Genomic DNA, 13,792 nt, shown 5'->3' on the forward strand with positions numbered 1-13,792 from the left:
CTATACACGTCAGCTACTACAGCGACTGAAATGACTGCAACACTTAACAAAGAGCTGCAGTTAGTTTCAGAATGGGTGGCAAGGAATAAGATAGTCCTAAATATTTCAAAAACTAAAAGCATTGGGACAACTCATTCACTAAACCCTGAATCCAGGTGAAAGCTATGATTATTGACTTGTTAAATCCACTTCAATCAGTGTAGATGAAGGGGAGGTTACAGGTTAAAGAAGGATGTTTAATTAAGCCTAGAGACAATAGACATATGGATTGTGCTGCACACACAGACACACACACACACACACACACACACACACACACACACACACACCCCACCGGGCTGATTGTGCTGCGGAGGTAATCACATGGAAACAAGATACTCTATTAACGCCAACGCACGTGAGGTCCTCCCACTGACCCTCTCATCACTCAGGGGCCCACAGGGCTCTGGTCAAAAAACAGTGCACTATATAGGGAATAGGGTGCCATTTGGGATGCAAACCTCAGCCTGCCTGCCAGCTACATATGCTCTCTGCTCTCTTCTCCTCTCCTCTCAGACAGCCCAGAACACAACTGTGTGTGTGTGTGTGTGTGTGTGTGTGTGTGTGTGTGTGTGTGTGTGTGTGTGTGTGTGTGTGTGTGTGTGTGTGTGTGTGTGTGTGTGTGTAAAAGCCCCTCACTGATCCAAACATAATTTGTCTCAAATTGTTGCCAAAAGGCCTCCCAGTTTGGTCCAGTGAATATCCGGTATCAACACCACAACCGTTTACCGCTAGGGAACACAGTAATTACCATATAGGGTGGTCTTGATGGGTGGCACTTATGAGACAGGCTCCAAGCAGCTTCAGATGAGAGCTGGAAAGATGGCCCTCAAACAGCTCAAGTGTGTGTGTGTGTGTGCGTGTGTGTGTGTGTGTGTGTGTGTGTGTGTGTCAAGTGTTGGATGTTGGATGTTGGAGGGGAGCCTGTCTGTTTTGTCAGAGTGTCAGTAAGTCTTTCAGCTAAATGCTAGAGACATTCAGTACCTAACATCTAGTCTAGAAAAACGTCAACAGACTGCATTCATCTATGGTCCCATGTGGTTTATTGAATACGGTGTTGGATCCTTAAAGGGGAAATCATGTTTTTCAAGCCCAGATTACCTTATCTTCAAGAGGTCTGAATGGACTCTTGATGTGTGGTTGTAATATTGGCCTATTTGTTTAACAGGTCTGAATGGACTCTTGATGTGTGGTTGTAATATTGACCTATATGTTTAGTGTAACATACAGTAGGGGAGAAGTGGTCTATGTTATATTGTCCTCTAGTTTAGTGAAGCATAGTGGGGAGATGGGGAGGATGCTTCATGTTGCCTGGTCGTCTATGAGAGGTTCTCCACCTCTCTCTCTCTCTGCGCCCTGGAGAGGAGAGATCACACAGAAGAAGAGAGGAAACATGACAGAGAGAGAGAGACGGAGAGGGCAGAGAGAGAGAGAGAGAGAGAGAGAGAGAGAGAGAGAGAGAGAGAGAGAGAGAGAGAGAGAGAGAGAGAGAGAGAGAGAGAGAGAGAGAGAGAGAGAGAGAAAGAGAGAGAGAGAGAAAGAGATGCAGAGAGAGAGAGAGAGAGAGAGAGAGAGAAAGAGAGAGAGAGAGAGAGAGAGAGAGAGAGAGAGAGAGAGAGAGAGAGAAAGAGATGGAGAGAGAGAGAGAAAAAGAGATGCAGAGAGAGAGAGAGAGAGAGAGAGAAAGAGAGAGAGAGAGAGAGAGAGAGAGAGAGAGAGAGAGAGAGAGAAAGAGAGAGAGAGAGAGAAAGAGATGGAGAGAGAGAGAGAGAGAGAGAGAGAGAGAGAGAGAGAGAGAGAGAGAGAGAGAGAGAGAGAGAGAGAGAAAGAAAGAAAGAGATGGAGAGAGAGATGGAGTCAGTCAAGGTCATTTCTCAATATACAGAAAATACCATTGGCTTTTGGGGTCCATCTAAAGGTCAAGAGAAAATGAAATGAATAATTGGATTTCATGAAACAACAAACAATTATGCGTCCTAAATGCAACCATATTCCCTAGATAGTACACTAATTTTGAACAGAACCCTGTGCACCCTGATCAAAAGAAGTGCACTAAATATGGAATAGGGTGTAATTTGGTACTCAACCTAAGAGAACAAGGCTTTACTATCACAACACAATACTGCTTTAGGTTGGCTTAGTTGATTTATACACCTTTTCTAAGTTTCTATCTCAGATCATTTTCTGTTTTGGTTGACTTCCATATAACATTAGATCTTCCACTGTAATCCAGACAGAAAATACACAACTCACATCAACTGTCACTTTTTTCTCTCTAATCAATGTTGTAGCACGGAGACAGTTCATTAGAGGTCAGAGTGATCTCCTACTGAGAAAGACCACACTTCCAGCAGTAAAGGCATATCACACTTCCCTATAGGCTCCGGTCTAAAGTAGTGTGCTACACTGGGAATAGGGTACTTTAATCAACCATGTAGCAGAGATGCTGTCGAGGGAAACAGTCTCCTACCAAGATTAAAGGCACAGTCTGGGATATTTCCTGCTGTTCAATCGGGGATTGATTTGATTGATTTATTTGTTTTATGTTCAGTGTCATACACCATTTGTTGCCCAGTCCCAGATGGGCTTATAAATAAATCACTATTTGTCAAGTACTTGTGTGACAAAACAGAAATGTCATTTCTAAAATGATACCCGTTGGTTCTTAAAGAATATAACCCATTGATTTAAACATGGAGCAGTAAAGTGGCTGTTCGTTCTGCTGTGTTTCATCTCTTTAAACCAACTGACAGCAGCAGTGTTTTAACTGTCTGGATTACCACCCCCCCAAAATGACATCTCTTCAGCTCCCTAATTAACGACCCCTTCAGGAGTTGGGCTTGTTTGTTATTGTATTTTTTTTTTTTTGGGGGGGGGGGGCCTGTTTTAAATTAATCCTTATTTGCTGGCGGCCATTGCAATGTTCTCCCCTCAAACCAAGTTTGCAGCACTCAGTTCTGGCTCTAGATGTAGTTGAGTCTACATAGACCTCAGTTCTGGCTCTAGATGTAGTTGAGTCTACATAGACCTCAGTTCTGGCTGTAGATGTACTGTAGTTGCTGACTGTAGGAATGTCCACCAGAGCTGTTGCCAGAGAATTGAAAATCGATTTCTCTACCATAAGCCATTTTATAGAATTTGTCAGTACGTCCAACCGGCATCACAACAGCAGACCACGGCAGCCCAGGACTTCCACGTCCGGCTTCTTCTGGATCGTCTGAGACCAGCCACCCGGACAGCTGATAAAACTGGGTTCTCACTGGCTTCTGGGAAGCTCACAACTGAAGATTTTCGGTACAAACTGTCGGAAGCCGCCTCTGGGAAGCTCGTCGTCCTCACCAATTCTGCGTCGTAACCGACTTCAGTGGGCAAATGATCACCTTCGATGGTCACTGGCATGCTGGAGAAGTGTGCTCTTCACGGATGAATCCCGGTTTCAACTGTACCGGGCAGATGGCAGACAGCGTGTATGGTGTCGTGTGGACGAGCGGTTTCCTGATGTCAGCGTTGTGAACAGAGTGTCCCATGTTAGCGGTGGGATTAGGGTATGGGCAGGCGTAACTACGGACAACGAAAGCAATTGCATTTTATCAATGGCAATTTGAATGCACAGAGATACCGTGACGAGATCCTGAGGCCCACTGTCCATTCATCCGCCGCCATCACCTCATGTTTCAGCATGATAATGCACGGCCCCATCTCGCAAGGATCTGTACACAATTCCTGGAAGCTGAAAATGGCCCAGTTCTTCCATGGCCTGCATACTCACCAGATATGCCACCCATTGAGCATGTTTGGGATGCTCTGGATTGATGTGTACGACAGTGTGTCCAGTTCATGCCAATATCCAGCAACTTCGTACAGCCATTGAAGAGGATTGGGACAACATTCCACAGGCCACAATCAACTGCCTGATCAACTCTATGTGAATGAGATGCATGAGGCAAATGCTGGTCACACCAGATACTGACTGGTTTTCTGATCCACGCCGCTACTTTTTTTTAAAGGTATCTGTGACCAACAGATGCATATCTGTATTCCCAATCATGTCAAATCCATAGATTAGGGCCTAATGAATTCATTTCAACTGACTGATTTCCTTATATGAACTGTAACTCAGTAACATTTTTGAAACTGTTGCATGTTGCATTTATATTTGTGTTCAGTGTAGTGGACACCATACAGACCTCAGTTCTGTCTCTACATGGATTCTATATAGACCTCAGTTCTGGTTCTAGATGGATTCTATATAGACCTCAGTTCTGGTTCTAGATGGATTCTATATAGACCTCAGTTCTGGTTCTAGATGGATTCTATACAGACCTCAGTTCTGTCTCTACATGGATTCTATATAGACCTCAGTTCTGTCTCTAGATGGATTCTATATAGACCTCAGTTCTGTCTCTAGATGGATTCTATATAGACCTCAGTTCTGTCTCTAGATGGATTCTATATAGACCTCAGTTCTGGTTCTAGATGGATTCTATATAGACCTCAGTTCTGGTTCTAGATGGATTCTATATAGACCTCAGTTCTGTCTCTAGATGGATTCTATATAGACCTCAGTTCTGTCTCTAGATGGATTCTATATAGACCTCAGTTCTGGTTCTAGATGGATTCTATATAGACCTCAGTTCTGGTTCTAGATGGATTCTATATAGACCTCAGTTCTGTCTCTAGATGGATTCTATATAGACCTCAGTTCTGGTTCTAGATGGATTCTATATAGACCTCAGTTCTGGTTCTAGATGGATTCTATATAGACCTCAGTTCTGGTTCTAGATGGATTCTATATAGACCTCAGTTCTGGTTCTAGATGGATTCTATATAGACCTCAGTTCTGGTTCTAGATGGATTCTATATAGACCTCAGTTCTGGTTCTAGATGGATTCTATATAGACCTCAGTTCTGTCTCTAGATGGATTCTATATAGACCTCAGTTCTGGCTGTAGATGTAGTTACCTTTGGTAGGTCCCCTGTAGCTCAGTTGGTAGAGCATGGTGCTTGCATCGCCAGGGTTGTGGGTTCGATTCCCACGGGGGACCAGTATGAAAAATGTATGCACTCACTAACTGTAAGTCGCTCTGGATAAGAGCTTCTGCTAAATGACTAAAATGTAAGATGTAAGATGTGGAAACTGTCTCCTGACTCTATCCTGTATTCTACCTATGGTCTGTGTCTCCTGACTCTATCCTGTATCCTACCTATGGTCTGTGTCCTACTGTCTCCTGACTCTATCCTGTATCCTACCTATGGTCTGTGTCTCCTGACTCTATCCTGTATCCTACCTATGGTCTGTGTCTCCTGACTCTATCCTGTATCCTACCTATGGTCTGTGTCTCCTGACTCTATCCTGTATCCTACCCTATGGTCTGTGTCTCCTGACTCTATCCTGTATCCTACCTATGGTCTGTGTCTCCTGACTCTATCCTGTATCCTACCTATGGTCTGTGTCTCCTGACTCTATCCTGTATCCTACCTATGGTCTGTGTCTCCTGACTCTATCCTGTATCCTACCTATGGTCTGTGTCTCCTGACTCTATCCTGTATCCTACCTATGGTCTGTGTCTCCTGACTCTATCCTGTATCCTACCTATGGTCTGTGTCTCCTGACTCTATCCTGTATCCTACCTATGGTCTGTTTCCTACTGTCTCCTGACTCTATTCTGTGTCCTACTATCTCCTGACTTTATCCTGTATCCTACCTATGGTCAGTCTCCTGACTCTATCTTGTATCCTACCCTATGGTCTGTGTCTCCTGACTCTATCCTGTATCCTACCTATGGTCTGTGTCCTACTGTCTCCTGACTCTATCCTGTATCCTACCCATGGTATGTGTCCTGACAGTGGACTGTGTGGCTTAACGACTGAATCTGAACTCCTTCTAAATCCTGAACTAGACCTATGCCTCTAGTGTTTGTCCTGACAGTGGTCTCTATGGTCTGTGTTGCAGGTCTGACTGGTCTATGTATCCTACCTCTAGACAGTCCTAACTGTAGTCTCTATGGTCTGTGTTGCAGGTCTGACTGGTCTATGTATCCTACCTCTAGACAGTCCTAACTGTGGTCTCTATGGTCTGTGTTGCAGGTCTGACTGGTCTATGTATCCTACCTCTAGACAGTCCTAACTGTGGTCTCTATGGTCTGTGTTGCAGGTCTGCCCATCATGCAGGTGCAGATCGACATCTCCAGACAGCAGGTTGAGAAGATCTTTGGTCTGGACGACTACTGGTGCCAGTGTGTCGCCTGGAGCACTACGGGAACCCAGAAGAGCCAAAAGGCATATGTCAGGATCGCCTGTAAGTATTACTCAGAAATAAAGCATATGTCAGGATCGCCTGTAAGTATTACTCAGAAATAAAGCATACGTCAGGATCGCCTGTAAGTATTACTCTGAAATAAAGCATATGTCAGGATCGCTTTAAAGTTTTACTCTGAAATAAAGCATACTGTCAGGATCGGTTTAAAGTTTTACTCTGAAATAAAGCATACTGTATGTCAGGATCGTCTGTAAGTACAGACACAGATATAATATCATAATAATAATAAGTTACCTAGAAGAGCCATAAGGCATCGCATGTGAGTACAGACACAGATAATCACTGTCATAAGATATTGGGTATGTAAGGACAGATTTGAAAAGTCAGAGTCAATATAATAATACTTTTAGCAAAAATGTTTATCTTTAATTTACAATCTGTAGAAACTATGAGAATAGAAAGGTTCAGAACTTTTGTAAAACATCACAGTTGAAAAATATATGGCAAATAGAAATCCAATATAGATGGTGTTAAGAGATAGATGGGAGGTGTTGAATGGACTTGAAGGATGGGACTAATAACATCTAACAACAACCAATAACAACAAGATAACTAATAATGTAAGCATACTCTGTCCATATTAAGTATATAGGTTATAGGTTGAGAGCTTTTGTGAAAGAGCACAGTTAGAAAGATATGGCATATAGAAGCAAACCGGATGGACATCATGAAAATGATCGGAGGGGTTGAGGGTTGGGGAAGTTCAGGAGTAAAAACAAACAAAATAGAATTATTGTAAAATTGACTGTTTCCATAAAATGTATATAGTATGTATAAGCTGGAAGTAGAGGCCTAAGCGTTGTTGTTCACTAGTTTACTCCAATTAGGGAAGGGGTGGTGGGGTTGGAAAGTAATAAAGGAAAATATATAACTCGTCAGTCTATTCTTGTTCTGAGAAATGAAGGCTATGCCATGCGAGAAATTGCCAAGAAACTGAAGATCTCGTACAACACTGTGTTGAACAGCGCAAACTGGCTCTAACCAGAATAGAAAGAGGAGTGGGAGGCCCCGGTGCACAATCGAGCAAGAGGACAAATACATTAGTGTCTAGCTTGAGAAACAGACCAGACGCCTCACAGTTCCTCAACTGGCAGCTTCATTAAATAGTACCCGCAAAACCTCAGTCTCAACGTCAACAGTGAAGAGGCAACTCCGGGATGCTGACCTTCTAGGCAGAGTTGCAAAGAAAAAGCCATATCTCAGACTGCCCAATAAAAAGAAAATATTCAGATGGGCAAAAGAACACAGACACTGGACAGAGGAAGCTTGGAAAAAAAGTGTTATGGACAGACAAATCGAAGTTTGAGGTTTTCAGATCACAAAGAAAAACATTTGTGAGACGCAGACCAAATGAAAAGATGCTGGAGGAGTGCTTGATACCATCTGTCAAGCATGGTGCAGGCAATGTGATGGTCTGGGGGTGCTTTGGTGGTGGTAAAGTGGGAGATTTTAACAGGGTAAAAGGGATCTTGAAGAAGGAAGGCTATCACTCCAAAAATCTCTGAAGCTGGAGACACTTATCTCCCTCACTAACTTTAAGCATCAGTTGTCAGAGCAGCTTACCGATCACTGCACCTGTACACAGCCATTCTGAAATTAGCCCACCCAACTACCTCATCCCCATATTGTTATTTATTTTGCTCATTTGCACCCCAGTATCTCTATTTGCACATAATCTCTTGCACATCTATCATTCCAGTGTTAATACTAATTGTAATTATTTTGCACTATACCCTATTTATTGCCTTACCTCCATAACTTGCTACATTTGCACACACTGTATATATATATATTTTCTGTTGTATTTTTGACTTTATGTTTTGTTTTACCCCATATGTAACTCTGTGTTGTTGTTTTTATCGCACTGCTTTGCTTTATCTTGGCCAGGTCGCAGTTGTAAATGAGAACTTGTTCTCAATTGGCTTACCTGGTTAAATAAAGGTGAAATAAAATAAAAATAAAAATAAAATAAAAGGCAAAGTCTTCTCATGCTTTGTTGACTTCAAAAAAGCTTTTGACTCAATTTGGCATGAGGGTCTGCTATACAAATTGATGGAAAGTGGGGTTGGGGGAAAAACATACAACATTATAAAATCCACGTACACAAACAAACAGTCTGTGGTTAAAATTGTCAAAAAAAACACACACATTTATTTCCACAGGGCCATGGGGTGAGACAGGGATGCAGTTTAAGCCCCACCCTCTTCAACATAAATTATATTTCAACGAATTGGTGAGGGCACTAGAACAGTCTGCAGCACCCGGCCTCAACCTACTAGAATCTGAAGTCAAATGTCTACTGTTTGCTGATGATCTGGTGCTTCTGTCCCCAACCAAGGAGGGCCTACAGCAGCACCTAGATATTCTGCACATATTCTCTCAGATCTGGGCCCTGACAGTACATATCAGTAAGAAAAAAATAATGGTGTTCCAAAAAAGGTCCAGTTGCCAGGACAACAAATACAAATTCCATCTAGACACTGTTGCCCTAGAGCACACAAAAACCTATACATACCTCAGCCTAAACATCAGCGCCACAGGTAACTTCCACAAAGCTGTGAACGATCTGAGAGACAAGGCAACATAAACATAAAATTTGAGATACCAATTAGGATCTGGCTTAAAATACTTGAATTAGTTATAGAACCCATTGCCCTTTATGGTTGTGAGGTCTGGGATCCGCAAACACCAAATTGAGACTCTGCATGCAGAATTCTGCAAAAGTATTTCCTGTGTACAACGTAAAACACAAAATAATGCATGCAGAGCAGAATTAGGCCGATACCCGCTAATTATCAAAATCCAGAAAAGAGCTGTTAAATTCTACAACCACCTAAAAGGAAGCGATTCCCAAACCTTCCATAATAAATCCATCACCTACAGAGAGATGAACCTGGAGAAGAGTCCCCTAAGCAAGCTGGTCCTGGGGCTCTGTTCACAAACACAAACAGACCCCACAGAGCCCCAGGACAACAACACAATTAGACCCAACCAAATCATGAGAAAACAAAAAGAGAATTACTTGACACATTGGAAAGAATTAACAAAAAAACTGTGCAAACTAGAATGCTATTTGTCCCTTAACAGAGAGTACACAGTGGCAGAATGCCTGACCACCGTGACTGACCCAAAATTAAGGAAAGCAGACTCAGTGAGTATAGCCTTGCTATTGAGAAAGGTCGCCGTAGGCAGACCTGGCTCTCAAGAGAAGACAGGCTATGTGCACACTGCCTACAAAATGAGGTGGAAACTGAGCTGCACTTCCTAACCTCCTGCCAAATGTATGACCATATTAGAAACACATATTTCCCTCAGATTACAGAGATCCACAAATAATTTGAAAACAAACCCAATTTTGATAAACTCCCTTATCTACTGGGTGAAAAACCACAGTGTGCCATCACAGCTGCAAGATTTGTGACCTGTTGCCACAAGAAAAGGGCAACCAGTGAAGAACAAACACCATTGTAAATACAACCCATATTTATGTTTATTTATTTTCCCTTTTGTACTTTAACTATTTGCACATCGTTACAACACTGTATATATACATAATATGACATTTGAAATGTCTTTATTCTTTTGGAACTAATATTTACTGTTATTTTTTTATTTTTTCATTTCACTTTTGTTTGTTATCTATTTCACTTGCTTTGGAATAAAGCCCTTACATTGAATTGAAATATCAAGTAGAGAGAGAGACATCCACCATACCCCGCCACGGCCTCAAAAACAGTTTACGTCTGGGGTTTTTATTGTTTCCCCCTCTATTAATTAACACATAAATATGCATTATTCCATACAGAACATAACAGAGAGGAACATAACAGAAAATAACAGAGAGGGACAGAACAGAACAGAGAGGAACAAAGAGGGACATAACAGAACAGAGAGGAACAGAGAGGGACAGAACAGAACAGAGAGGAACAGAGAGGGACATAACAGAACAGAGAGGGACAGAACAGAACAGAGAGGAACAAAACAGAACAGAGAGGGACATAACAGAACAGAGAGGAACAGAGAGGGACATAACAGAACAGAGAGGAACAGAGAGGGACATAACAGAACAGAGAGGAACAGAGAGGGACAGAACAGAGAGGAACAGAGAGGGACATAACAGAACAGAGAGGGACATAACAGAACAGAGAGGAACAGAGAGGGACAGAACAGAGAGGAACAGAGAGGGACATAACAGAACAGAGAGGAACAGAGAGGGACATAACAGAACAGAGAGGAACAGAGAGGGACATAACAGAACAGAGAGGGACATAACAGAACAGAGAGGAACAGAGAGGGACATAACAGAACAGAGAGGGACATAACAGAACAGAGAGGGACATAACAGAACAGAGAGGAACAGAGAGGGACATAACAGAGAGGAACAGAGAGGGACATAACAGAACAGAGAGGAACAGAGAGGGACATAACAGAACAGAGAGGAACAGAGAGGGACATAACAGAACAGAGAGGGACATAACAGAACAGAGAGGGACAGAGAGGGACATAACAGAACAGAGAGGAACAGAGAGGGACATAACAGAACAGAGAGGGACATAACAGAACAGAGAGGAACAGAGAGGGACATAACAGAACAGAGAGGAACAGAGAGGGACATAACAGAACAGAGAGGGACATAACAGAACAGAGAGGGACAGAGAGGGACATAACAGAACAGAGAGGAACAGAGAGGGACATAACAGAACAGAGAGGGACATAACAGAACAGAGAGGGACATAACAGAACAGAGAGGAACAGAGAGGGACATAACAGAACAGAGAGGGACATAACAGAACAGAGAGGAACAGAGAGGGACATAACAGAACAGAGAGGGACATAACAGAACAGAGAGGAACAGAGAGGGACATAACAGAACAGAGAGGGACATAACACGTCTGTAAGTCTTAATGTTTCTCTAACCATGATCAGTCTGGACAGAAGACAGGTCTGTAGGTCTTAATGTTTCTCTAACCATGATCAGTCTGGACAGGAGACAGGGTAAGCAGCTGCTTTAAGGAATACATCAGCGTGACAGCTGTACCCTCATGGGAGAGACATCATGGGCAGCTTAGCGCTCAGAGAGCGACAGAAGGGGCAGACGTAACCTCACAGAGAGAGAGACAGGAGGGGAACAGACTAACCCTCACAGAGAGAGATACAGGAGGGGAACAGACTAACCCTCACAGAGAGAGATACAGGAGGGGAACAGACTAACCCTCACAGAGAGAGAGACAGGAGGGGAACAGACTAACCCTCACAGAGAGAGAGACAGGAGGGGAACAGACTAACCCTCACATAGAAAGAGAGAGACAGAGACAGAGACAGAGACAGAGACAGAGAGAGAGAGAGAGAGAGAGAGAGAGAGAGACAGAGAGAGAGAGAGAGAGAGAGAGGGAGAGAGAGAGAGAGAGAGAGAGAGAGACAGAGAGAGATACAGCTCACTAGAAGCCACTGTGCAGTATCTGCTATCTCCAGAGTAGGAAAACATGTTTGTGATTTAAAGAAGAGAAAGAAAAATAAATGGATTATTTAACCATCCTTTGTCCCACCCCCTCTGAGACACACATCCACATCACTCAGAGGTAAGATCACAGCAGCAGGGCCAGACACAGAGCCCCTTCTATGACTGACAGCAGCCTTATGCAGCTTTTTCATGTTTCTCATGTTTTTTTGTTGTTGTTGTTTTTATGTTTTACATGTTCCAGCTTATTATATTTATTTATTACATTTATTATATTATTATTATTATTATATTATTATTATATTATTATATATTATTATATTCCAGCTCACTTATAGAAGAGGTATTCTGATCTCAATGGGACTTTCTGGATATATAACGCTTAAATAAAACAGTTTGTTCATGTTGTGATGATTTTCATGTTTTCTCAACTTTCAGACCTGAGGAAGAACTTTGAGGAGGAGCCAATGGGGAAGGAAGTAGCGTTGAACCAGGAAGTGTTGTTACGATGTCATCCTCCAGAGGGTGTACCACCAGCTGAGGTTAGAGATGGGATACATGGACTGTGGTCTGATTCTCTACCTTTCTACCCAAAATGTAAACTTGCTCACTCCCCCTCATGTACTTCAATCATAAAGCTACACAGAGAAATGTACAACCAGACCTTAGATCAGTGTCTATGGGCCGGCTTAATCCTCCTCTTCAAGGAGTGGTATAGAGGTCCCTGCCTTCCAATAAGCTTCATCCTCCTCTTCAAGGAGTGGTAGAGGTCCCTGCCTTCCAATAAGCTTCATCCTCCTCTTCAAGGAGTGGTAGAGGTCCCTGCCTTCCAATAAGCTTCATCCTCCTCTTCAAGGAGTGGTAGAGAGGTCCCTGCCTTCCAATAAGCTTAATCTTCCTCTTCAAGGAGTGGTAGAGGTCCCTGCCTTCCAATAAGCTTCATCCTCCTCTTCAAGGAGTGGTAGAGGTCCCTGCCTTCCAATAAGGCTCTACACACTCACATCTGCAGGCTCTACACACTTAGCTGGCAGCTACCTCTCTTGCGCTCTCTTTTTCTCAGACTTTCTCTCCCTCTTCCTTCTCTCTCTTTCTCTCTCTGTGTCTCCAACTCCCCCTCTCCTTCTTTCTCTATCACCCCCCTCCTCTACCTCCCTCCATCCCTCCATCACTCTCCACCACAGAAACTATACTATATCGCACCTGCTCTCTTGGCAGCCATCATGTAGAGTTTGTCCACCACTGGTTCCTCCCCAACTACTCAGACAGCACAAGGACTTACTACATGGAATAACTAGCTAGCTACTCTGACAGCACAGGGAATAACTACATGTAACAGCTAGCTAGCTACTCTGACAGCACAGGGACTAATTACATGGAACAACTAGCTAGCTACTCTGACAGCACAGGGAATAACTACATGGAACAGCTAGCTACTTTGAAACATTATAGGAATACATTGTATCAGCAGAAGAAGTTACGATAGCTAATCACACAGCACAGACCAGTTGAAGAATAGCTATCTATGGACAGCGTAGGGACCACTGTCTGTGGGACAGCGTAGGGACCACTGTCTGTGGGACAGCGTAGGGACCACTGTCTGTAGGAAGTAGGGACCACTGTCTGTAGGAAGTAGGGACCACTGTATGTGGGACAGCGTAGGAACCACTGTCTGTGGGACAGCGTAGGGAACCACTGTCTGTGGGACAGCGTAGGGACCACTGTCTGTGGGACAGCGTAGGGACCACTGTCTGTGGGACAGCGTAGGGACCACTGTCTGTGGGACAGCGTAGGGACCACTGTCTGTGGGACAGCGTAGGGACCACTGTCTGTGGGACAGCGTAGGGACCACTGTCTGTGGGACGTAGGGACCACTGTCTGTGGGACAGCGTAGGGACCACTGTCTGTGGGACAGGGCGTAGGGACTCACCGTCTGTGGGACAGCGTAGGAGACCACTGTCTGTGGGACAGCGTAGGGA

At 43.6% G+C, this 13,792-nt stretch overlaps 1 protein-coding gene across 1 annotated transcript; it reads left to right on the plus strand.

Annotated features, from left to right (window-relative positions):
- The first annotated feature begins 6,176 nt into the window (after positions 1 to 6,176).
- LOC123483009 (netrin receptor unc-5 homolog) lies at positions 6,177 to 13,042 on the plus strand. The gene is made up of 3 exons (XM_045212274.1): positions 6,177 to 6,337; positions 12,255 to 12,358; positions 12,998 to 13,042. Exons 1-3 carry the CDS (start codon positions 6,178 to 6,180, stop codon positions 13,040 to 13,042), a joined length of 309 nt encoding a protein of 102 aa, XP_045068209.1. The 5' UTR covers position 6,177.
- Positions 13,043 to 13,792: the final 750 nt, after the last annotated feature.

The sequence above is a fragment of the Coregonus clupeaformis genome, unplaced genomic scaffold (genome assembly GCF_020615455.1).
Source record: "Coregonus clupeaformis isolate EN_2021a unplaced genomic scaffold, ASM2061545v1 scaf0004, whole genome shotgun sequence".
NCBI lineage: Eukaryota > Metazoa > Chordata > Actinopteri > Salmoniformes > Salmonidae > Coregonus > Coregonus clupeaformis.

What these genes read in the sequence shown, in the direction of transcription:
- LOC123483009 (XM_045212274.1), top strand. Translation starts at nt 6,178, where the DNA reads ATGGTCTGTGTTGCAGGTCTGCCCATCATGCAGGTGCAGATCGACATC. An exon ending in GGCATATGTCAGGATCGCCT is followed by an intron (nt 6,338 to 12,254) that starts GTAAGTATTACT and finishes CTCAACTTTCAG; the next exon opens with ACCTGAGGAAGAACTTTGAG. An exon ending in AGGGTGTACCACCAGCTGAG is followed by an intron (nt 12,359 to 12,997) that starts GTTAGAGATGGG and finishes TCTCCACCACAG; the next exon opens with AAACTATACTATATCGCACC.